Raw genomic sequence first — 27596 nt, forward strand, 5'->3', positions numbered from 1 at the left:
GAATAAATTAAACATCAAAAGATTTACCTGACTTAATAAATAAATAATTTGCATTGTGTTCGCTTTGCTATATTAGCACCTACAGAAACTTAAAATAAACAATATTTTCTCACAAGAATCCAATAAAAGAGGAAGTTACAAGAATAAACATGACATTTACCACTGTTTGTGCATCATAGTCGGCACAAACACTTGCTAGTGAGAGTAGGGTAACTCCAAAGAGAAAATACACACTTTTCACAAACATTTTTTCACAGAAAAACTCTCACCCGCTGCTTGTGTACAGGCATTAATCACATTTCCCACTCAATATTTGCATTATTTCAGAAGAAATGACTCATTGTTACAGTTACCATTCATCAAGATGAAAGTATAGTTTGAACTTTGCTCCAAGTGACATTTAGCTATTTAAAGAACACATTGGCACACACATTTTAGCATTAACAAATGTATGCTTGACTGAAAGAGTGACTAATGCATGTGCAATATTTCTTACTTCATCAGCCTGTTATTGTTTACTTTCACTATTCGCCTTCATTTAATAGGACTAGACTACAGAAATCATGTTTCTTTGAATCATGAGCTGGGTTTATTTTGCTCATTGTTGAAGTCACATTTTTTGTGCATATGGTTTTGTCTTCATCTGCAGATTTCCCCCTTCCCCTAAGTGGGAGCCGAAGCAGCAACACACGCAGACAGAGAAAAGTAAGGACAGCAGCAAGGGAGCAGAAGAAAGGAAGTTCAAGAGGAAAAGAAAGACAGAAGATATGCCACATATAGATTCAATCACAGTACCATAAGGGGACAAAAAAGACGGCAACTTGGACATAAATCGATATAGAGTAAAATTGTCTGGAAAAACACTGAAGTGACGCATGCATGCACAGTTACAACAGCCGTTTCTGCCTTGAAGGGTAAGTGACGCATGAGAAAATTTTGAACACAGTTCATTTTATGCATTTCTGTGTCTGTGTGTTATTTTGATATTGCAGGTGTGAGAAACATTGCTTAAATTAAGAACATAAGCACAAAACCTTTAAACATGTACATTAAAAGGCATGTAAAACCATCAGTTTTCAGGAGACGCAAACAGAAAGCACTATGACTGTAAAATTGCTGGTTTGTACTTTCTTACTACACTACAGTACAGATCCTTTATAAAGACATCAAGTCTGATTCTACAATGGTCTTAATAAAACAGTGATTCACATGAAGTGCTTGCCAACCTTGCTCAACAGTATACATTTTGTAATCTTTCAATGAGCCAATACAAATGAAGTATGAAAAACTGGAAGAAACATAATGAAATGGTTGGGAAGAAATTAAGCACGTGAACAAGCAGTATGCTGTTGGGAATCTAGGATTTATGCTTAGTATAGTTTATGGTCATCTGCACAGGTTTTTGGAGGAGAACTCGCTATGGGAGAGTATTTATTTTTTTATTTTTTTTTGCCTGGAGTTCTCGATTGCCAAATCTATAAATTGAAAATGTATTTTTTCTTTACTTTCCTTCTACAGGGTTGAAGATATAAAGATTCTAATTCCGAGAAGGGGTAGAGAACACACACAATGACCACCATCAACCACACAGGAGTGCTGTCAAATTCATCTTTTGTCCTGCCTACGGCCTTACAACCAAACCAATCATGTACTCTGGAGGAGGAATCACTGCGTGTGCCTTTTGCCGTCCTATATTCCCTCATCTTCCTGTTCGGCCTGGCAGGGAACGTTCTGGCCCTCTGGGTCTTCCTCTTTCTGCACTTACGCCACAACTCTGTCCGGGTCTTCCTCATCAATGTAGCCCTGGCTGATCTGGTGCTGGTGGCATGCCTGCCCTTTCGTGTCCTCTACCACGCACTGGGCAACTACTGGCCACTGGGACCATACATGTGCAAGGTGGTGGGCAACCTCTTCTACATGAACATGTATGTGAGTATCACACTGCTGGGCTTCATCAGCGTAGACCGCTATGTGAAGATACAAGGAGTGCGGGGAGCCTGCTGCCACCGCTGGCTGAAGGGTAGCAGCTGGAGCGTGGTGGCCTGTGGATTTTTGTGGATGGCCTCTCTGGTGGCCGTGGTGCCCATGATCGCCCTGATTGAAGGCAATGAGGAGCAGGGAAAGTGCTTTCAGTATAAGGCACGCACAGGAGCCCGTGGCAAGGCCTATTTTAATCTCCTTCTAGTGGGTGCCTTCTGGCTGGTGTTTGTTCTGCTGGTGGTTTCTTATGGACGAATTGCTTTGCGTCTCCTGCGAGCATCTCGCGACAAACCGGACCTGCCCAACGCCATGCGCTACAGCCGCACGGCTAAGAAGTCCTTTGTAGTACTATTCCTGTTCACAATCTGTTTTGTGCCCTACCACTCCTTCAGGGGGTTCTATGTGCAGTCCCAGTTAAGCGAGACGTCCTGCAAGACACGGCACCTCATGGACCAAACCAACGAGGTCATGCTGCTTTTCTCAGCCCTAAATAGCTGCCTGGACCCAGTCATGTACTTTATGCTCTCAGGCTCAGTCCGCAAGGCTGCAGTCAGAGCCATGGCCCGAGTGTTACGGGCACAAACCAATCCCACCGTTATAGTCAACAGCTCCACCACAGAGTTACGCAGGACCTCTCTATCGCAGGCCTCCACCACTGTGCTGGCCACACCACGTGGGAGCATAGGGCTCATCACCAACCTTCACTCCACCCCCTCCAACCCAAAAGTAAGGCCATGATGTCATATCTTGCAATCAAAGACCTAGCCTCTCTAACTGATCGCTAAAGCATGCTTAAAGTAGCAAAAAGTTAATTACGATCTATTACAATATCTACAATATCTTCTATATCTAAGGCAGATTTTATAGCTTAGATTAACCTGTAAGGCTAATAATACACAATTACAAGTAACAAACTGACAAGAAAAATCTATAGTGATAAAGTTTCATTTGCTCAACGTCTGTGAGAAGCTGGAGAATGAGTCGCAATCTGCACAGGACGCGCAGTTCATACTGTTGCATTGCAACAGATTATCTGATGGGGAACTATAATTTGGCAGTAAGAATTATATTTGACACCCAGTTCAGGATTTTTTTTTTTTTTTCCTATTTTCTAAACAGTTATATAAAATCAACAGAACAATGGAGGTCATGTGACATCAAGTGGTCTACTGCTTTAAATTGCAGTGTCAATGATACACAATATGCTTTTATGAGTACATTGTGGATATTGTCAGAACTTAACACTGACCAACCCTACGTTTCATTACAGAGAGTATAATGAGTCATGTTTAACTGAAAGGTGTAGAAAAACAAATAAATATCCCTTAGTATGGGAGAACTTTGGATAGCATATTTTAAAATCTGCAACTACTGGTGAATTTTGTCTGCTTGACATTGTATTTGTGAAAATGTATTTTTACATTTTTTACGTTATAACAACATTCTAAAACATTTTAAGTGAAAAAGTGATAACATTATTAACTTACTAAAATAAAACAATTTGCACCAGATGAACAGATGTTCAGCTATGACACTAAACAAACTAATACGCATCTGAAAAACTCAAGGTCATCTCAAAAGGAATAAAAAGCCATAAAAACCATGTGTTTTCTTATTTTGCAAAAAAAACTAAACAAAAAACAAACCCTGCCAATGTTTGCACAAACAAAAACACTTGCATAGTCAACAGTTGCTTGATGAACTGAATGGCCACCGAGAACATTCTTCCAGCAATTAACAGATCACTTTCTTTATTAACAAAAAGTACTAATCAAGAGCATTTGCACAGATGCGCCTTTACTTTAGACAGACAGTCAAATGCATAGTTGCACTAGAATGCTCTAGAAGGCATCACAGACTCATATAAGCCAAGTCTTACCTTTACATCTCTGTGAATAACATTGTTGTCATGGCAATAGCGCAGTGCCTCCAGTATCTGACGCATGTAGTGGCTTGCAATGGGGAGAAAAAGATTAAACATGTTTTAACAGAGAGAAAAGAAAAATGTAGTGAATTAAAAACGTCCCTTAAGCATGACAGAATGAGCATACCTGGCCACAGCCTCACTGTAGACAAAACCTGCATCCGCTCTCTTCACAATCTCAAAACACAGATCTGCTCCATCCATACTACGGAGAAAAGGCCATAGTTACACATTTATGTACAGATATCATACAACCATACCTCGTGCAAGGCTGACAGCCCTAAAGGGGTTAGAGAGAAGTAGTAATGAAAGTTAATATAATGTCTTCAAATACATAATAATAATAATAATAAAAATAATAGTATGTATAATACTAATAAGTATTAATATTATGGTGGAGCTTTGACATTCTCTGGGTTCACTGGAGAAAAAATCTGTTTTATTTTCCACCCAATTTAATATACAGAGATTTTAGTTCCTCAGACTCAGTTGAATTGTGACTATTGAGGGCGTGGCTGCAAAGTTAAATAAATAACTGCCATTAAAAGATGGTTTATATATGTCATATCATATATCATATATATCATAATTTGTGTCATCGTATGACTTGTGTGATGTATGATTAGTTTGAAAAAAAACACATTGGCTTTATGATTTTTTTGATCATTTACTTAGGGGCAACCCAATCTTAAGAGCACTCAATCAACAGAGGGGAGAAACACAGTGAAAATGAGTATTCAAGGTTCAAGTTATTCATGGTGCATATGATGCCTATTTATATAGTGTCCATATAAGCAAAATTCACCCAATAAGAAAGAAAACTTGCTTTTAGATTTCCTTGGATTTATTTTATTACAAAGAGATCATTAACTGTTTTAATCTTCTTTTTAAACCTTTTTGAACCAACCTTTTATTTTGAACCATCCTGTTAAAACAATTATCTTTGTCATTGAATCGATCAACACAGTTCAAATAGTATGTATTAATAAAATCGTGACATGCATACCAGTACAGACAATATATCACCATGCACACACACTTACAACTCAAAAACCATGTAGAGCATTCCATCTGAGCTGTAGGTTTCCAGTAGCTCTACAATGTGAGGGTGCTTCAGCATATGGCAGATACTCGCCTCTCGTTTCAGATCTACAAAAAAGGACAACAATCATCACTATCATCATGACAATTTTATTTTTTCCTTTCTCGAGAATTCCTTTAATCAAGAGCTCAACATGCATTTTACACACTACACCTACAGCTACCATGGTGCTGATTGCTTAGTTATTTAAAAATGAGAAATGATCTTGTGGGCTTATGTTGTAGTATCGCTGAGTGCACAGTGTGTGGGTATTCTGCTGAGTGGGCTTCATATCCAAACACAGCACCAGACTGCACAACATCCCTCATCATTCACATTCATACTCTCCTATTGTGCTCCAGCCAGACAGGCTGACGTCACTCTGTTAAACCCCGAGTGGACACAAGAGGGAGCAGAAATGCACTCAGTGTCCATTCACATACTGCTGCATCCCACACTTGACAGCAACATAAGGTTTTTCTCTCACCACATCAAGCATAAATACATAGACACACTGCCAACCTGCCAATGAGAAACACCACTGTTACAATTTGCTGAATTATTTCAACAATATCTTCATAGCAATATCATTATTACAGATAAATAGAGAACGTATGTTCCAACATGTTCCAGCTTAGAGAGAGGAAAAGTTATAATTTAACACTACTCCACTTGTCATTTAATGAGAAAGTATTTCAAAAAGAAAATGAAACAAGCATAGCTCTTTGCATCATCACCCCCCCTCCTTTCCCTAATCGCTGTTCCCCTGTGCGACCCAGTTGGCACACGCTGGGGTTTTGAGACAAGAGGAAACACCTCAGGCCCACTTTTCATTCTCTCTCTGTCTTCTTTCCAGTATTTACGTATTTTCCAGTATTTTCTTTTTTATTGCTTTATCTTTATTTAAGCAAAATTAACCTTTGTACAATCATTCTAAACTACACTAAATGGACAAAAGTTTTAGGACCACCTGCTCATTCATTGCTTCTTCTGGATATCAACTCTTTGCAGACAAACAGTTTTGAAGCACAGTGACCCAAGAACCCTCACTCTGACTCTCTTCATCTCATACACATAGTAACATAAGACAAAACACAAAGTGTGTCCCAAAGTCTTGGCCTCAGCCGAGGTATTACAGGTCTTTCCAGCACTGGAATACAAAGGCTTCTACTCAAAACTAATTTAAACACATCAAAATATTACTGCACATTAAGAAGACTACTGATATCACCACTAACTAGTCCTGGGCAATGAAATGCAGAATGAAATGCAGCGCTGTGTCATTCAAACACATCATAAACAGCACTTAGCACTGGAGTTGTCCAGATCAGGTTATTTTGCCCAATCCGATCAGAGCCTCTTAATGCTAATACCGATCCTTTGTTTTGTATAATTAATACAGGTCACAGAGTTTAGATGTGCTGGCAATAAATACTTAAGTAAAATCATTTTTTTTTTGTAAAATGTTTGATCATGAGGCATTCTGGACTGATTTATTTAGTTTAGTTAGATTTCTTCAGATTACTGTTCTATAGTGTTGCTATCTTATAATCTAGTCACCCACCTCCCTGATCATTCATCTCCCAGTTCTTTCAAACACATACACAATTACATAAGCTCTGTTGTTTTATCCAATATTCAAAATCATTTTACACATTTTACAGATAGAAATGTAGGTCTTTGCTTCCAGACAATAAGCATTCTCCAGACAAATAAAGCAGGCAAATAAAGTCTTGGGAAATCTACTATGGCCCGGCTCACTGCACTAACACTGCAGTCTGAGAAAGAAGACATCAAAGTAATATTGGAGGATGTTACTCTGCTGATCTGATCTGTTTCAAATACTAATAATTTTGACAGCATAATTACAAAGACAAATAACACAATACAAAGGACAAATTAGTATTTTTAAGACATTTTGGCGGGAGTAAATAGCCCATCAGTGTTTGGCTGCAGCAATCCATTAAAAAGCCAGTGTTGTATTTGTCAATCTGGCATTTTCTTTACCTGACTGAAACACACTTGTAGAACGTGTAAAATGAATGTGCCTTGTGGGGGAAGCAGACCACTAACTGGATACCCCTGTGAGGGATTATTAGAATACAGCAGAGCTCACAAACACCACTAACCACACAAAACATAACCATGAGTCCAAAGTGATCTATTTATATTTACTAGTTTTAGATTTGAAGGACACGAACATGGCTTGTGACTAATGCTGCGGCAAACACATCACAGACAATAGAACAAAACAAAGATATTCAGAAATGCAAAAAAAAATTATATATATATATATATATATATATATATATATATATATATATATATATATATATATATACATACACATACACACACACACACACACACACACACACACATAGCTGTGGTCACTAATTTCTGTCCTACTGGCATCTTTGTTTCCATTACGGTTTCCTCCTGGCCATGTCAGACACACACTCTCACAGATGGCAGCATGCTGCAGCCAAAACTCAGACCAGTGCCAACCCAGCAGGACAATGCTCAGGACACCCGTGGCACACAAAGGCACACAAAGGCACACACACACACACACACACACACACACACACACACACACACACACACACACACACTAAACTGTAGCACAGAGGCAATTACAGCAAGAAATGTACAGGTCCACGGGGTCCAGCTGTGTGTGGTTGTTTGAAAGGTAAATGTTCACCCATGTTTGTGTCTACTTTCATGCAACCTTACCCTCTGTGCTGAGTCCAGGACTGGAGGTGAAGCTGGCCACGTCTACAATCTTCACAGCAAACTGCTGTCCTGTGTCCCTGTTGATGCATCTGCGCACCACACTAAACGGTCCCCTAAAACACAGAAGCACAGACAGTTAGAGCCTGACACACATTTAAATCCCTACACATCCTTAAATGCTACAAAGCCATTGACAGTGAGTCTCTGAAATGGCACCTCAAACATCTGTGGAATACTGGCTACAGTCAGTGCACTCCTTTTACACAGTTTTAAACCAATAGAAGCACAGCAGTCTGTAAAGGCTGTTACTAAGAGTAAACAAAATAGAGTACTGTGCCAATGATCTGGCTCCCACAACAAAGAATCTATTATGAGCACTTGATGTTTGTGTGTGAGGGGTAGCACCACAAGTAGATCAACTGAAAAGCTACGCATAAGCAGGAGCAGAGCTCTAGAATTTCACTTTGCTCACATGATTATAAACTAAGTAGGCATGCCCAATATTAAACAATCATCATTTATAAATATTAAACTGTCAATCCAACAACAACCGCAAATGTTAATCTCCTCTGAATTAGGAGAGAGAAACTGTTAGCCTAAACTCAGTTAGCAGGATAATCTGCTCATCAAAGAACAAATTCAATTTTGGCTGAGAAGAAAGCCCACTTATAAATGTTTAGATGAGAATAGACTGGTGTTGAAAGGACAGCATATCTTCAGCTAACTGAACCTTAAATCACAAACCGGTTTTCTTCCTCTTCCCTCCAATCAAATTTGGCATGTATCTCAACTCAACTGCGGTGAGCTTGTTTTTCCCCCTACCTGTTTTCAGAGCATGACATCATGAACACTGGTAAACATTTTTTTAGGAACATTGTTTCCCCTAAATGTTTTTTGTGAAATAACTAGATTTTAAACAAGCTGAACACAAATATGTGTTTATGATGTCTGCATCAGGTACCTCTTGTATGGCAATATTCATTAAGCATCGTCACATAGCGTACGTGAAACCATACGTGATGTGAAAATTTATGTAATTTCTGTGATCAGCATCAAAAAGTCCACATGGAACTCCAAAAATTGTAAACAACAAACCTTGTAAATCAGTGTAATCAGTAAACTATTACAAGGCCTCGCCCTGTGGCTCTAATGTACATTGGCCAATGAGTCCAATTTGGCATGTACACAGAACAGACAAATCAGATATCATAATTGTAAAATACATTAGACATAAATGTATTAGCATAAAGGGCTGACAGAATTACAGTCAGAGAATCCATGAAAAAAATAATCTTAGTCTCTTGCTAACATTAAGTTGTTATATTTGAGAACCATGATACATCCCAAATGTGTACTAAATCAGAATGCAACGTTGGACCTGCGGCATACATTTTGAGTTTCTTTCCGTTTGGTCCAAAGAATTTCAAGCTACACCTCCTATAGATTTTCTGATGTTGATTTAACACAGCACAGCAACAGTAAGTTGACTACTGAGTAGTCTCTAAGGTATGTTCCAGACAAATGGGTAATACCTAGGCTTGTGCCTGGTGACTGTTGAAGAGCTACCAAGGTAACGGCTGGGTGAATTTACACCCTACATTATTACCAGATTCATTGTAAGTAAAATTGCCCTAGAATTGCTGCTTTTGAGATGGTTGAATGCGGGTACAGCGGGCAACTACCATGCCAATACAAAATTAGTGGTCTATACGGTATGGAGTACAATTTAGAACATCCTCAGTTTCAGGTTTTAGACATGAGAAAGTGTTTCAGGTCTTAAGTAAAAACAAAAGTGAAATTCTGTCTCGACTCCTGACAAAACGTCTTCTGACAAAACATCAGACAGCCCAGGCCTCAGATGATAAAGCTGTACATCAACACCATGATTTGCTCTCTGGTCAAGTTGGGGAGAGGATGCGCCAAACAATACAGGATCCAGTCAAACTCAGTGAAAAGTGTGCTTGCCTCAAAAATGTAGGACCCATTCTCAAGGTATCATAAAAAACAATTAAGTGTGTATGCTCCCTAGTGTAAATGCACACATTACACACGTCACCCGTAGACTTTATAGAGCCACTGACATTACTGAGCAGCACTAGGGTACCTTTAATGTGTGTGTGTTGGGGGGGCCTATATATATATATATAAGGCCTGACCAGTGGATATTCTTGAGCAGCATGGGTGTGTAGTTTAATTCTGCAACAAAGAGTAGAAGCCACGTGTGTGTACACAGCTGGGCAAGTCTGCAACACCTCCGGGTTTTAACCACACAGTGCCACAGCTCACACGAAACACATTACTGACACCATGCTCACCAAACAGGGTTATTCTGGGGACACCGACTTTTTAGAATTAGAAAACAGCAATGAAGGGCTGTAAAACACATGAATAAAGCAAACACAAAACCTAAAATAAAACCTTTTCCATTAGTAAAAAAAAAAGTTATCTATGAGACGCATTAGAAAGAAGAGGATGAAAAGAAACAGAATGAGAGAGAAAGAGAAAAAGGAAGAAAATGAGGAAAGACAAATGTCTTTCACCAGCATCTCACTGCAGCATACCTGTGCCCTGCATTCACACACATTTCAGTACTTGAGATGACTGTGAGGTAAAGTTTTGACTGTAAAGATTGTTTCAGCAGAGACAGTCTACTTCATTGCTTAATGAGGTACAAATGTTAAGGTGTGGTTTTATACCAGAAGCAGTATGGCTGGCAAAAACAAAATATTCAGTTCAGTACCTTTAGTCCTTTACGTAAGCTAGAAGACTAGAATTGCTATATTGTATGTTCTTTCACATACAAGATAGTCTGTTACACCTCCCCCACCTAGTTGGTAAAGGCTGTTGCGTGTTAAGCAGTAAAATGTAAAATACACATCTCATATATACACATGCTCATGGGTTATGTTTTTAAGTTTTTTTTCAAGACATTTAGCTACAAAACTTTATAAAAATCTCATAAAACCTTTCAAAAGTAGGTTCACGGTCCACCTTAAATGATGCAGCAGCTACATCCTAGCACTACATGTCTAATACTGTTGCACAATTTAAGGAGAAACGGAAATTTGTATAAGCAGCCAACAACTGCCTCATACGTAGGGTAGCCTCCAAGACACGCTGTGCAACTCCCCTCCAACTCCCTCTGCAGTTTGTACAGACAATTTTGACCCAGTCTTCCCACCCATGGTGAAATTTGCCTATTTTAAAACTTTTCTTCTTGGGTTTTGGGTCAGCACAAATGATGGCGTAAACAATGACACCGCACGCTGCGTGTCCACGTTTAATCTGCATCTCCTAGGTAACGCAAGGCACATATTTTGGGCTATGTTCGATTTCCGCAACAGGTGGAAGTTGTGTAGTGCATGATCACTAGTTGTTTAGTGTGCGGTGGACATTTATTTTCATTTGCCATAAAATTCAGCAAAACAGGAAGTGTGAGACACATCGTCTTTTTATAATCTGCTTTAAAAGTCATATACCCAAGGCTTTGGACTATATTAAGCCCATCAGTCCCAAAATAAAAAAAAGACATTTGCACTCAGCGATCAGCCCACTTGGGCATGGCTTAACATGTCATTTTTGCCAACTTGTTAACAGCTTACAGCTAACAGTTTCCGGGAGAAACTAGTGCTTGTGGTTTGGACATTGGTGTATTCTCAGTACAACTGCATGCACCCCAATTACACCCCAATGGTCTTCTCACAAATTTTAGGTTAGGGAACTGAAAGAACACCCTGCGACTGACGCCCTGTCCATTGGGGTATTCCTGCCTTGCACCCAGTGATTCCGGGTAAGCTCTGAATCCACCGCAACCCTGAGTAAAAAGAAAGTCAGATGCAATTCAAATCTGAAGAGGAACGGAGTCTTTACAAGCATGGACAGAGGAGGTATTCATATCTTCCCCATGTCTATAACAAAACCCAGAACTGCTCTTTACAGCATATATGATGGTCCATCCCCAGCTTACAAGGGCTTTATTTATGAGTCAACCGGAATGAGTCTTTAAGAATTATGTATAAATACAGATGACTTACTGACATTTTCTTTTTCAGGAAAAAAACGAAGATGCTCTTGACCAGTGCTGTACAGTTTAAATAGAAGCGCTTTGAATCAAAGCTTCTTATCAGTTCTTATCACTTAGACCACACAATCATGAAAAATGTTGATTTAGAGATTAGGGAAGTAATTCACATACAGCGCCCTCTACAGCAAGGTATTCATGGAAAGAAAAAGACAAGTAAAACAAGCAAAATTAAATAAATCAAAGAAGTATGAGCTTCACCCAACATTATACCTAAAGTGCTTATTACTGCTGTTCTGCAAGAGAGGAATAAAACATTATTTGACAGTTATTTTAGGTCACAGAGTTAACACGGTCAGAGAATTTGGATCAACAGGAAAAAAAAGATACAGTATCAATATTCTGGGTTTGAATATGGATGCACAAATATGAGAATTATTGGACGATGTATCTAGTATGTCACTCACTTTGTGGAAACCACTCAAAAACAGGTCTTAAGAGTTCACATATTCACTGTGCCCTGTTGCCTAATATGACTATATTAATGTGCAAAACAGTGAACAAACTGCGCTAGGAGACAAAACACAAGCACAAACACCCTGCCAGTCTGTGTCGTTAGATTTAGTTGCTAGACCTGGCTCGTCCTCACTAGCTTGGAGGTGATTTTGCTTTAAAACACAGATGTTTCTCAAAAGACTGCCTTCTGTAAACCATGCTGAAATTGGTTGCAATTGAAGACAGCTCGATAACTTATTTCCCAATATGCAAACTAACTTCCATGCGGAATATGATTATGAAAAACCTTGCGAGTCCGCAGCCCACTACAGTCCGAGGACCTGTTGGACAGTAATCTGTGTTCGTCGAATTCTGTGACCTCAGTGGGTAGTTTCTGACATTTTTATTTGTGTGTGTGACGGATAGGGTGCGTGCATCTGAAAGAGTATGTTGAGGCAGCTCTGGGTGGTTCCCTCTCTTTTCACAATTTTCTGCTCTCATACATGCATACAGACAACAGCTTTAAGTACTGCAAAGCTAATATATGGAAAGAGTATGGAAAGCCGCAAGAACCAAAAAGAGCGAAACCGCAGCTGCTCAACTGCATCATAGGACATTGCAATTGCATAAAAACAAAAAAATAATGAACGAAAGTGAACTATTTAGAACAGATAAGGTTATTATAGTATCTAATTATTATTATAATTAATTATAATTGTATTATATTATCTAATCTAGTTATTAGATTATTATTATATAATGAATATTTAACTTTTTGATTGCATTCACAATAAATTTACTGATGTTATTTTCAGATCCTTTACATGTGCATGGGCATTTTATGCAGATTATGTATTGTGTGCAGTCACATATTCTGACAGACCCCCATTATCAGATTATGTGACTGCAATGTTTCTTATAGAAGTATAGAGATGTAAGACATTGCCAGAAACCCCTGTATACTCCTATAAGAAACATTGCAGTCAATTAATTCACAGTTTAAATGAAATGGATTCTGAATTTAAGATGTTTAAACATACAAAGTAAAATGATTAAACTTAAAACCTTTGAAAATGACAATAAATAACATGAAATGTACATATAATGTAACAGTACATTCATATTAAATTACAATTTAATGTTTATAAACTCTTCCACTGTTTTTGCATTATTTTTACTTGAATGCTTCAGTTTTAAGTAAACAAATAAGTAGAACAAATATTGATTATATATTTGAAAGTATAGAGGCAATGTTCCAGGAATTATAGTTCTTGTTGAGCTTTCAGCAATGCCGGCTTATTCTGCCAGCTGCGAGAAAAAGTACACACGACCGATCAGCATACACCCAGAGCTCGTTCCATGTACTATCTTTGCCTCTTATTTAAATTAGTCATCCCCAGATGTAGGTTATGTCTGAAGCAATTTACTATTGCCATCCAAGTTCATCTCTCACGGATGACTTATATTTGCATCGTTGTCCGTTGATACTACCTCACTGGATTCAATATTTATTGCACACTGCATAATTTGCACACTACCCCTAATTTATTTATTACTCTTTGTCTGTATTGTGTTGTATTGTATGTCTGCACTTGTACTGTATTGCACATGTGTTCTGTATGCACTGTGTCTGTGTTGCACCATGGTCCTGGAGGAACATTGTTTCGTTTCACTGTGTACTCTGTATATCATTGAATTGACAATAAAAACCCACTTGCCTTGACTTGATGACTGAATGATGACTTTTAGACTGTGTTGAATGGCAGTAGACCCTTCATGATATAATTAACACTGTTTACATCTAATGGTTCTCCGTGTTCATCTGATTAGAAACCAAAATACTGCCAAACTGGCGCAGTGACACCCTTCTTCTGTACAAGCTCATCCATTTTTTACCCGGGAGAAGGCCACATAAGGCAGAGTTGTCCATTTGCATGTACCCAGCATTCTTTGCCAGACTACATTCTAATCTTTTGAGTCGCATTTGTTTTTAAGTGCATTTGTAGCTGTAGTTGGTAGTTGATTTTATATTAACAATGTGTGATCCATCCTTAAATGCTGTGATCCGTGCTTTTTTTTGTTACAAAGGACTAGATGTTTAGTTTACCATATTATGCAATAATTGTACGTCAACAATTAAATAAAGACAAAAAACAAATACAAAACAAACAAAAAGGCGTGGGCCGACAATGCACTTAACGTGGTCACTGGTTAAAATTATTGTGATATTTGATAATATTGTTTATCATCCAAACGCTATTACAAACCTTGAATCTTAAGTCTTGAATTGGGTTTCTGACAATTAGACATTACACCAACATCATATAGTCTCCACTGCTTTTTTAGGTTCTTCCCAGCGACTTGCTTCTTGCTCATGCTTTTGTTGCAATGCATAAAATATAAAGTGTCCCTAAATTCAGCCATGTCACTCCACTGCTGCATTCTCTTCACTGGCTTCCTGTAGCTGCTGCCCGCATCAGATTCAAAACCCTGACGCTGGCCTACAAAGCCAAGAACGGACCAGCCCCTCTGTACTTGATGGCAATGGTCAAAAGCCGATCCGCACCTAGAGCCCTTCGAGCTTCAACTACGGCTCGGCTCGACCCACCATCCCTCAAAATCCGCGGAAGACAAGCATCCAGGCTTTTTTCTGTCCTGCACCAAAGTGGTGGAACGAGCTGCCCCTGGGTGTCCGAACGGCCCAGTCGCTCACGGTCTTCAAACGCAGACTGAAGACCCACCTCTTCCGAGAGTAATTGGACGAATAGTTCTATGGTCACCTTATTGACCTGTATTTAGTAATGTCTAAGCTTAGAGGTATATTTTGAATTATTAGTCTATTCTAACTAGCTAAGGTTTTTCTTGGGTAAATAGCAAAGCACTTTGTAAGTCGCTCTGGATAAGAGCGTCTGCTAAATGCCATAAATGTAAATGTAACGAACACAAGCATTTCTAGTGTCTCCCGAAATCAGCTTTTTTTTTATAAACATATTTGGTTTCTGGTAACGTAGTGTTTTTGAAATTAATTTGGTTTAAGTTAATGCAGCATTTTTGGAATACTGCATTTCTGGTAATGTATTTGCATTGAGGTAATGTTATTGAGGTAATGTTGTTGTAATTGAGCTTTACAGCTTTTATGGAGAATGTAACATTCATTCTGATTTCATTCTGTGTTCACATGACTAATAACATAACTAATGATAGGTTACAATCATTTCAATGTAGTATAAATATAGTATAAATAATCATTTAAAAAGTGTTAATAACAACAACAATTACTTGTTCATGAACATCAACAGAGCAGCGTAGCATCACATAGCACTGCTACCTAAAATGCCCGCAGGGAGAGCCAATAAATGCCAGATTCAAGTTCATTTTTACATTCTACTTGCATAAATTAAATTAAATAATGCATTCAGCATCACTTATCTCGCCTGGTATCAGTTCACTACAAACTGACTGTTCTTGAGCTAAAAGATACGGGCTGTACAGGGCTAAAATAGCAATGTTAGCTGAGGTAACCTGCCCTTGGTTTGTTTATCAAAAGACTGGCAGCCTTTCTCTGTGTAATATTGTGTTGTATTTAAAGTCACATGTGATCTACTGTGGCTTACGGTGTTCTTGATATGGCTTGATATGGACAAAACACTGCATGGGCCATTGAGGAATTGAACATCTGGTGTGCAGTATGCTTCATGTTATATTACTAATGTTATTTTTGACTGTAAAAGATATGGTTAGCTAGTTTGATCTTGGTATTTCCTCTTTCTTATTTCTCTGTCTTTCTCTCTCTCTTGTTGGGTGTGCCAAAACAGAAAGGATGGGTCGGGCATAATCATATGTCCCTTCCTGTATTCGTTGTTTTATATTAAAAGCCCTCTGCATCTGCTGAGTCTTGTAATTGCAATTTCACCCACTGATACAAAATAAACATAACGGAAACACTGCATATATATCCAATGTTACATCAAGTGAGATCAATACCCAAACATTAAAAAGATTAAGAAATTGGGAATGTGTGTACCTGGACCAGCATCACAAGGAAATCTATTACTTATTACTGTAGGGTCATAAATGCAAAATAAAATAAATTGTTTTTATTTTTATGCCCAGTAGCCATGCATCACCAGACACTGCTCTTCCATCCATCATGTTTCAAACAAAGCCACGTTTTTCCTTAAAATGCCCCACAATGTAAAATTCCAAATCATTTAGGAATCATTTCAATTGTCAGCTGAATCGAACTAATACTCAGCACCCATGGGCTCCTCTAAGTGACTGCCTAAAGATCTGAAAACAAAAGCAACCCATGCCCACCAGGCAGGAGAAGGCTCCAAGATAAAGTTCAAATATAAACCCTGAGGTTTCTACAGTGCAGAACATTACTAAGAAATGGGAGTTCAGGGCCATATATTAAAAAGGCTCAACCTGAACAGCTGTAGAGATGGCTTTTGCAGGATAGTTACCCAAAATATAATTTGTGTTCCATATTCATGGAACACAAAGAAACACCATAATGTTGTTTTAGGAATGGCTGTTGTAAAATCTCAACTAGAAAACAAAATCTACAAGAATATTTATATGGGGTGGACATCCATCTAAAGAAGTTGATAATCTAGTGGACCTCATTAAGAAGCCCATTAGGCAGTGTGCAGAGGGCAGAGTGGTGGCACCAATCAATTCTACTGCGGACAGACTGATGGGCCCCAGAAGACAAAATTGATGACACAAGCACTGAGAAACATGATGACTCAGCCATTAACATCTAGCTACATGTTGTTACTAACATGATCAATAGTAAACCTGATGCATAAAGAGGAAAATTCTAAAGAAAGAATGACAAACATGCTTATTCTTGTGAATCCCTTTGTCAAAAATAAAATGCATCATTCTGCACATTGCACACCACCTTTAAGTATTTTGCTATCCAATGGGAGGCTTGGTATTTAGTTTGGTATTTAATCAGGATATCATAAAATGATATGAAAAAAAGATGGGATTGGGATGATGGGCAGAATTTATTTTTAAAATATCTAGTATCTAGCTATTTACTATTTTTTTAACTAAATTAATGTCTGTCTATAACAGAGGCTGTTTTTCAATATTTTTATCAGACATACCTCAAAGACCTGAGGTCTGTCTTCTCTCTCACCCGCCCTGTCTCTTGTTTTTTTGTCATCTCTCCAGCACTCTTAGTTTATCTTCACCAAAAATATTTAAGTTGACTGCGGATCGCTGCATACCGGGGAAGGCCCGAACTTAATTTTGTTTAATAGTGCTTTTTAAGAGCTTACTCCAAAAACAGCAGAACAAAGTTGCATGCATAGGGAGATATTTCCACAGCTAAAACAAAAGCTCTCTTTGAACTGCAGGTGAGAACGAAAAAGGGCTTGATCATCAGCATATCCAAAGTGAGCCTATGACGAGCCTGGAAGTCCTCAACAAGAAAGAAATCTCCTTTTTCACCTACAGAAACTAGGATATTAATTACTACATAGATTTGCCAGGCATTTTGGGAAATCAGCAGAAATGACATACTGCAAAAGCAAACTACCAAAATATGACCAATTATTATTCCAAAGACAGATTTCAGTTTTTAAATTAAGATTTGACAATAAAAAAAGAAAATCAATCTTGAACAATCTTGAACCCCCGTCTCAGATGTCGCCCCTGGTTTTAAACAGGCACTGAACAGCCCAAGAAGTGTATAAGAAGTTAACATGCACATAGCATATTCATGACACTATAAAATTGTTACTTCACATGATACATCCACAATTTTATTTTATATTATATTACTTTTATATTATTCTTACTGTTATTTTGGCCCATTCCTCCATGCCAAGAGCTTCTTAAAGAAGAAATTACAGGTTTGTGAGAGTGAGAAATCCTGCTTGTTTGTGGGTGACCAAATATTTATTTTTCCACAATAATTTACAAATAAATTCTTAAACAATCTTACAATGTGATGTCCTGGATTTTTTCCTCATTTTGTCTCTCATAGTTTAAGTGTACCTATGATGACAATTACAGTCTTTCTAAGTTGGAGAACTTGCACAATCAGTGGCTGACTAAATACTTCAATACTAAATATGATCTCATATGATCTCACAAGCATGGACACTGACAGGTCTGCAGCTACACTCAAAGCTGCAATGCACTGTGTGTAAAAATTAACACCACAACAGAAAAAAGATTAATGCCCTAATAAATGTAAATGTAGAAACATAAGCACATATGCATGCTATCTAGAAACTTTTCTCCTTGAATTTATCTGTGACTCAGAGTATGAAATATGGATGAAGCGAGGCCTGAACTAAAAGAAGAGGTTTCGAGTTTAGTGTCAGCTTTCACGTGTTAAATCATTGATCAAATGCATCTGCGCTGACTGGTTTAAGAGGCCATTTACGACCGTAAATCAAATTGAACTAACGTCTTTATCACAGTATGGCTCATCTCATTGCCTTTACTCGAGACTCAAATATTGGGCAAATATTGACCACACACAGACTTTTCCAAAAAAAAAAAAAAAAAAAAAAAAAAAAACACAACCAAGAAATTTGACATGGCTTTAAGCAGCACCAGAGCCTTCCAAAGACATTTCTTAACTCTATTCCTGTTCAACCTGTACACCTTTGACTTCTGCAGACATTTTCTGATGATACGGCTATTGTGGAGTTTACCATAAACAGGAGGATAAGGTGGTTAAGGACTGCGTTAAACCTTTAAAAAAATTTATTGTATGAGCACATTGTTCTTATTCAAAAAAATATATATTGCTTGGCCTATGATTTGAGTGTAAAATTAAGATGATAAAGCAGTCGCAACACAGATTGAATCTGGCCCACCATCCAATTAACGGCTGGCCTAAATGCAGAGAGCAGAGTGCAAAGCTGCCAGAAAGGATCGGACTGCAGGTTTGGGCAGACAGGCTCCCTGGGCACTAATGAGAACAGCAGAGCCACACTGGCGGCACCTCATTCTTCTTCCCACAGCTTCAGATTCATTATTAGGGGAGATAGCTCAAATTACCTCTGCCTGGCTTCAGAGACTGGCCAAAACACGCCCTACTGTTCAAAACATTTGCACACAAATGCACACAGTGTAGGCTAATAAACAAAAAAAATGGCAGGATGGGACAGTTGAAGAGCTAACAAAGGACTAAATTATGTGCTCTCCGATCAAACTTCCACATGGTCTTGTCTTACATTTTCTTCCTCCATCTTTCTGATAACCGAAAGACTACTGATCTGCTGGATGCTGAGTGCACGTGTGTTTATTAACACGGACCAGGGCAGGTCTGGGAGCAGCACTCTGCAGGATGTGTGTATAACATTCAACATATAGCATTCTCCACACCTCCCTCTCAGATGAGCTTTAAAGTTTATAAAAGCTCACCCACAGCAGGGATGCTCCAGCTGCTTCACAAAAATGCAGAACCAGTCACTGATAACTGTGCAATACTGAAACATGTAGGTTTTTTTTTTTAAGGGACGCGCTAAACATCTTTAAATCATTGTGAGTGAGATCAATCATGAGAAATTCACAAAAAAAAGTTAGTTAGGCTTTTTTTTAATGCCTTACTTACTGCCACGTCACAAAGAGTACACATTAGCTTTACTATGACATTTAAAAACTTCAGAAGACATTTGTACATCAAAATAGGCACTTAACCGATCACCTACTCTAAAAAGAAATCGTTGCTGGCAACATCCAAGATCAAAACACTCTAAATAACAATTTACCTTTCAAGAACAAAATATGCAGAAATCTTCAAACAGCTGTGATAATATAGAAAAACGAAATAAAATATGCAATTCATTAAATAAACAAACAAATACATCCTTACTTTCATTCAAATATTTGTGTTGTGTCTTTAGAAAAGTACCTGAGATAGAAGTAAAGTGCGTTAAGCTCAGAAGAATGATTCAGCTTCCACAGCGCAATGTGGCAGCCAGCTTAAGACACTTCCAGGGGACATGTTTACCTGTCACCACACCTAATAAGACAAAGAAGTGTTGTGAATTTGTTTGACGTTTGGCCTTGATTATTATGCACTGTTCACAAATCAATGCTCTTGTGCAAAGCTGGAACGCAAAAGTTATGATAAAATAAGAGGAAGGTTTTACCATTACTTATCAAAGCATTTTTAAGCTTACAGAGGTTTCATGCAACCCAAACCTGTTTTTTCCAGTTGACTCAAGACAGATAGTTACATTTTAGGGGGTGTAGTCAACAATTAAAGTCTCGGGAGCTTAAATAAGGTTAACTAGGTTCGTTTGGTTTTAGGTAGTACATTCACTATATTGCCAAAAGTATTCCCTCGCCTGCCTTTGCACGCATATAATTTGAGCGACATCCTATTCTTAATTCATTGGATTTAATATGATGTCGGGCCACCCTTTGCAGCTATAACTTAGCAGCTATAGTTTCAACTCTTCTGGGAAGGCTTTCCACAAGGTTTGGGAGCGTGTGTATGGTCTCTGCTCTAATTTATGCCAAAGGTGTTATATCAGGTTGAGGCCAGGACTCTGGGCAGGCTAATCAAGTTCTTCTACACCAAAGTTGCTCATCCATGTCATATGGATCTTGCTTTGTGCACTGAAATGAGCAAAATCTCTTGGTATGCTAAAACATTAAAGAGCTCATTTCACTCAAACTGAGGGGCAGAACCTAACTCCTGAAAAACACCACCATAATCCCCACCCTATAATCGCCCCTACACCAAACTTTACACTTGGCACAGTGCAGTCAGACAAGTACTATTCTCCTGGCAACCGCCAAACCGAGATTCGTCCATCAGACTGCCAGATAAAGAAGCTTAATTCATCAATAGGGCTGTTGCGGTGAAAGAATTAACCACATGGCGATTTAGGGTGGCTAAAAATCGCAAAATGCAGTTTTACCGTCAGTCGTTGTGTATGTACTCAATTTCCCAGACTCGTCTTCTAGCTCACATACCTGCTTCGGCCAGAGTTTTACAATGCGCCCCTGAAGCTCTCCAGCTCCACTACTTGCTCTTTCCACACAATGATTTTTTGCACCGTATTGCAGACCTTCCCCGGTTTGTCTCCTATGTGTTTGCGCCGTTTATCTTTGTGTACCGACCTTATGTTTAGACTCCTTTGCCCGATTTTGTCTGCCTTTTATACCTGACCTCTGCCTGTTTCTCCTTTTCTAATTTTGACTTAGCCATTCCGTTATGGTAACCACAGCTCTGGTTTTGACCCTCGTGCGTTTACTGGTTTGATTTTGGATTGCCACCTTTTCAAAAAACTTTCATAACAAAGTAAAAGTGACTGCTCACTTACAAAACGAGTTACCAATTTAGTCTATTTATTGACATGACTTCTCTATAGCTGACGTCCAACGTGCAGGCTTTGTTTCATAAATTTTGCATAGTGCCTAGTGAAGCTGTGTTTGGTTTTGTGACCAGAGCACCTGCCGTTGTTTCTATCTTACAAAACAGAAAAATATGCGGTGTGGCGGTTGCTTGCCTTCTCCTTTGGTTCGCTTGTTAATAGATATTGTGATAGTGTGGTTTTTGCGACAGCCCTTTTTGTCACTCCAGAGAACATGTGTCAACTGCTCGAGGCCAGTGGTGGTGTGCTTTACACCACTGCCTCCAACGCTTTGCATTGCATTTGGTGATGTAAGGCTTGGATGCAGCTGCTCGGCCATGGAAACCCATTCCATGAAGCCCTCTACGCCCTCTACTGTTCTTGAGCTAATCTGAAGGCCACATGAAGCTTGGAAGTCTGTAGCGACAGACTTTGCAGAAAGTTGGCGACCTCTGTACACAACGCACCTCAGCATCCAATGACTCAGCTCCATCTTTTTTACATGGCCTACCACTTCATGGCGGAGTTGCTGTAATTCCCAAATGTTTCCTCTTTGTTATAATACCACTGACCGTTGACTGTGGAATATTTAGCAGCGAGGGAATTTTTAAGACTGGGCTTGTTGCACAGGTGGCATCCTATAACGGTACCACGCTGGAATTCACTGAGCTCCTGAGAGTGACCCATTCTTTCACAAATACTTAAAGAAGCTTTTTTTGCACTTAGCGCAGAAGCAAATCAGAATTTCCCCTAGATATCCAATTTGTCCAGTAAGTTTTAAGAGTAAAAGTGCAGTTTATGCAAATTCCGCTACAACTCAGCTACTCAATGTAATGAACAGAAAGGGTTGCAACTTTCACATATTATTGGAATCGAGTATTTAAGGATTTTTTTCATCGATTAATTGAGTAATCTAATAAATAATACTTTTGTGTTTTTAAACAACTATATTATATATAACTTTATAAGTGTGTAATACAACATGAAAATGGCTCTTAAATTCCTCTTATTTATGGCTCAAGAACTAAGCCCATTTAATTAACCTTTCTGTGAAACTTTTATGAAGTACATATGATCACATGAGGAGGCTTTCGGTTCAGGTACTGCAACATTGACCAAGTACTTTTATGGTAGGCTGGTCCGTTTTTATAGTGTATACACTGCACTGCATTGTCCTTTTTATGCAGTGTGAAATGGTTTAACATTCTCTGTATCTTCATTTACCGCCATTGCCATAGAGAGCAAAATAAATTGTACCGCCTTACATCTGTAAAATGCGTGTCAGTTATAACAGTCCGTGTAAAACAATAAGACCTGCGCTGCGCGAACATGCTTGCTTTCCTGTTAGTTTGAACACATTTTGTTCGTACTTCTGATTGCACCCAGAGAGTAATTCAGTCTAAGGCAGCACAGTCTAAACAATTGTAAAATGCACTGATGTCATTTCTTTCTTATGTGTAAAAATAAGAGCGTTGCTTAGAAGGCTGTCAACATTAAATAGATTAAGAGTAGCCACTGCCACGGTCACTTTTTTTCTCCACCTTCTATAATGATTCTGTTGCTTAGATTCATAACATAAAAAGTACCCAACTGCTTAAGAATGAGATAACAAATGTTTATTTATTTATTTTTTAAATGCATAGAATATGCTTATTTGCAGTACCGACTAAATGAAATGAACTGTACTTATTTTTGTTGTAATGGGAAATTACATAGAAACTGCTTAAATGAAGGCAACTGCTAAGTGAATAGTAGTATACATATTTAATAAGCAAAACTTGTTTATCAAGCTAAATACTACCTTGTCAACAGCGGCAGAGAGTTGATTGCTCTGTATGCATATACTGATATATGAACATAATGCATATATTGCTCTGCATGCAAAATAAGCCTTTCACAACAAAATCATGAACATGAAGTCACCTGACTGAAAAATGTTGAACTTCACAGTCTTTAAAAGTTATACTATATCACTTTTTTTCAAGCAGGTCTATTTTTGTTTTAAACATTGCCTTTCGAACAAGTTTTTAAAAAACTGCTCATTTTGCAGTCACGCAACATTTTCCTGTAAAAGTAGTTGGTCCTTGTACACAATGAGCAACAAAACCCACTAGACTTTCTGGAGATTGAAAAAGGAATCTTATAGATCTACCAGACAGTTCTGCATGGTTCTATAGCAGGAATCATGGTGTATTAGGCACTCCAGATCTAAATCTATGACAGAAAAATATCGCTTCGGTCATGGCCTGTAGTAACACATTTTTTGTTTTTTCCTGTATACACTGAAATGTCATCATAAAACAAAAATGTAAGTCAGCTTCTACTGAATTACATTGTACTTAACTACTGTGTTAACCTTTTACAACCAGGTTGAGGTTGTAAGTCTTATGTTGCACATCAGTATTTGTTTGCATGTAGCAAAATCTTATTTCCATGTAAAACACTATGTAGCATTTCTACTTTATAAAAAAAAAAAAAAAAAAACAGCTTCACAATTATTGTTATGCTCCACTGACCTGTCATAGTATAGCATGTATCTGTAGCATGCTTTGGATAAGCAAGCAGAAGAATACCCACTAAATATATCACAACACAATATTGAGAATTTAAAATAAATTTTACAAAACTAAAAGGTTTGTAACATAATGAGTAACTCTTACACTTCCCTATGTTTGTAGTGGTCGCAAACTACTGCCACTTAAACTATAAAAACCAATGTCATTTAAACTATTAAAAACAAAAAAATAAACACATGATATCCTGTGAACATGGATAATAGAGACTTATTCCATACACGCACTGGTGGCTTAGTGAAACGTCTGCAGCTATCCAAAGCTATCCAGGGTTGAGGTCAGGACTCTTTGTGGGCCATTCAAATTCTTCAACATTAAACTCACCTAACTATGTCTTTATAGACCGTGCTTTGTGCACTGGGGCAAAGTCATGCTGGAACAGAAAAGGGCTCAAACTGTTTCCACAAGCTTTTGATAAAGCAAGATTTGTCTTCACTGGAACTAAGGGGCCTAGGGCAACCCCTGAACATAGCATTGTCTCTCCGCCACCTAACTTTACAGTAGGCACAATGCAGTCAGGGAGGTAACGTTCCCCTGGCATTTGCCAAACACAGATTTGTCCAACAGACTGCCAGATAGAGAAGTGTAATCAGTCACTCCACAGAACGTTGCCACTGCTCCAGAGTACAGTGGCGGTGTGCTTTACACCACTCCAACGCTTACTTTGCTTGGTGACGTAAGGCTTGCATGCAGCTGCTTAGCCATGGAAACACATGCCATGAAGCTCCCGGCACACAGTTTGTGTGCTGATGTTAAAGCCAAAGGAGGTTTGAAACTCTGCAGTTACTGAGTCAGCAGAGCATTGGCGATGTTTATGCACCAGGAGTCTCATGTTTTTTTTCAATCCATGTTCAGAAAGCTTCTTAGATTAGTGCCAATCCTGGATCAGATTCTCCTTAATATCTATGGAACAAAATCATAAAATACTGCCACAAAAAGCAAACCAATTGCTTTTTATTATAAAATTATTTAAGCCCTATTGCAAATTAGATTCATTAGCAAGATTTACAAACTTTCAGCTGTTTGCAATAAAGTACAGCAAATTCTAATGACTGCAATATTAGAATTATTCAATACTGTGTTTTTGGTGCTTCAGAAAACCACTGTTATGACCTGCTGCAAACAAGATGCATAGCCAGACACCAGTTTTTGGCAGCGTACCTGAGGTATCTTAGCCCATTCCTAACAGGCAATGGCCTTCAGATCACTAACATTTATAGGTTTGCATGCTCCAATCACCTTCAAATCCCACCAAAGATGGGGTTCAAACCAGGCGACTGATGTCCACTTAAGAATTTTCCACCTAGTCCAGGACTTCATCCAAAATCAAATCTTGTATGCTTGGGATCACTGTCCTGTTGGAAGGTCCAATAATGCCCAAGCTTCAGTTTCCTCACAGAAGGCATGAAGTTCTTTCCTACGATATTCTGATGAAATCATCTTGGCCGTTCACAACATTGGCCGCTCCTCAACATAATGCCATGCTATTTCTGAAGGCAGGGAGCTTGTTTACGTATATGCTTTATTCCTCCTCATCTAGATTGACCTCCTTTAGACCACTGATTCCAACATACCAAACATACCCAAACATAGTTTCAGTGTTGCTTTACTGCTCCATAGACATTTTGGGCTTCTTTTCGGTGGAGCCCTGAAACAAACTGGAACTTTTCAAGCCTATGGATCAAACTAATGCTAATTGCTAATAAAACTAACTTGAGGTTTGAACATTTTCCGCACCCCAATATGTGACCTTTTTTATTTGGTTATCCCTGGAATGAAGGTAAAGGTTTGGATCTTAGGTTCAGTAGGAGTTTGGTACAATGGGGGGGGGGCTAAATCAGATTTTTCAGTGATTTCATTTAAGTTTGTTCCACCTAGTGCCTGGTTTACACATAGTGCATACTACAGCCTGTGGTAATTAGGCTTAGAAGTGTTAACGTTAACATGGCGCACACATCCTTCAGTTGACACCCTCCTCGTATGATCCACCGTGACGGAGTTGAAATAATGTGTAAAAAGGCCAGAATATCAGAAACACTTGCTTATTTTCAGCATTCCTAAACCACTACAGCTCCCACCATGCAAATCCAACAACACACAGCTTAAGGTTCCCTGGTGAATTTACCATATTAAACCTAATGGCACATATCGTGAACGCCGTACCTGGATGGTTTGGTACGAATACACATACCTTATAATACATATACCTTGTGCAATAGTATTAGAATTCCTGACAAACTGACAGACTGGCTCTTGGAAAAAGTATAGTCCAGGAGGGCTTTTCAAACCTGTATTTTTGTTGACCTAGATCTGACAATTTTTTTTAACATATATAGAAGCAAACAGGAAAAACTGTAGATTAGCACAGTGGCATTTCACATCAGAATGGACTGGTTTAGCTGGAAGAATACTCCACTCTGCTCCAGTGACATCAGTTCTGTTTCACAGTTGCTCATTAGGATGCACCTAGTTTATCATTCTGACAGGAACCTTGGCTTTAAAGAGTCCTCAGATCACACTACTCCAAGCAGTCAGACTTCAGCTCAAATCAGATAAGAGACTGGACTGTACCAGTCATTGTTTTTAATGGTAACCAATCTTACTGCAGCTTCAAAGCACACTGGCGAAAGTCAAAAATATTGACAGTGGTGAAACAAAGTAAAACAGATTGGTTGTCTTAAATTTCCCTCTATATTGTCTGTCTGCAAAGTGTAGCAGAGACATACACACCTCCCACTCACAAAATAAGTATTCTCAGAGGGAGTACTGCATGTTTGTGCACATTTGAGTGACTGAACGTAATGGGGGAGGGGACTCCACTTACAAAACGCTTGCCATATGAAAGACATGCAGCTCAATTAGCCTTGTGGTGCGATACTCACAGTTGTCATAAATTAAACATATATTGTTCACCAACACACCAGATGTATGCATAAACAGGTTATTATGATATCTAAATAAAAAAAAAACCTTTTCAAGGCCAATCCGTTTAGTCAAATTTGATCATTATTCCGAGGGTTTATATATTTCAACTGCTTGCAGTTCTTGGCCACTTACTTATGACTATAATCAGCTGACAAACTACTCACATTATGTTTTACAACAGTGCTTCACTTATACTAATACAACATGAACAAAACTTGACATTAGTGTAGGCTGACCTGGTCAACAGGTAGCTGGTTCTTTCAGGAATATTCCCTTTGAATATTCCCTGTAGCAGTCTCTGTAACTATAACACACAAAGTAAAAATTACCTAAATGTCTGTTGAAAGCATCAACTTTTATTTACTGCACTTAATCTATACTGTATGAATATGCAGCAACAGTTGTGTATCAAAAAAAGCCCCAAATGACAAAAGTAAAGCATATGAAATCTGACCAGGCTGCTCAAACCAGCTTCTAAAAAGCAACATATTTTGCATTATGCTTTACATCACTTCATACC

At 38.5% G+C, this 27596-nt stretch overlaps 2 protein-coding genes across 12 annotated transcripts in view; one reads left to right on the forward strand and one right to left on the reverse strand.

Moving 5' to 3' along the window:
* Positions 1-27596, reverse strand: part of caskb (calcium/calmodulin-dependent serine protein kinase b) — a 57449-nt gene that overhangs the window by 27147 nt on the left and 2706 nt on the right. For all 11 annotated transcript variants that reach the window (XM_072683853.1, XM_072683847.1, XM_072683852.1 and 8 more), the window contains exons 2-5: positions 7722-7834; positions 4948-5053; positions 4032-4109; positions 3860-3932 (exon numbers count right to left, since the gene is read on the reverse strand). In XM_072683853.1, coding sequence (XP_072539954.1) covers positions 3860-3932; positions 4032-4109; positions 4948-5053; positions 7722-7834 — 370 coding nt within the window. The remainder of the gene's footprint in view (positions 1-3859; positions 3933-4031; positions 4110-4947; positions 5054-7721; positions 7835-27596) is intronic.
* LOC140559974 (probable G-protein coupled receptor 34) lies at positions 543-4147 on the forward strand. Its single transcript, XM_072683854.1, has 2 exons — positions 543-914; positions 1519-4147. The coding sequence occupies exon 2, from the start codon at positions 1570-1572 to the stop codon at positions 2716-2718; it is 1149 nt and encodes a 382-aa protein (XP_072539955.1). The 5' UTR covers positions 543-914; positions 1519-1569; the 3' UTR covers positions 2719-4147.

Source organism: Salminus brasiliensis, chromosome 7 (assembly GCF_030463535.1).
Source record: "Salminus brasiliensis chromosome 7, fSalBra1.hap2, whole genome shotgun sequence".
In the NCBI taxonomy this organism is placed as follows: Eukaryota; Metazoa; Chordata; class Actinopteri; order Characiformes; family Bryconidae; genus Salminus; species Salminus brasiliensis.

Coding starts and splice junctions, on each gene's coding strand:
- LOC140559974 (XM_072683854.1), top strand. CDS start 1,570: ATGACCACCATCAACCACACAGGAGTGCTGTCAAATTCATCTTTTGTC.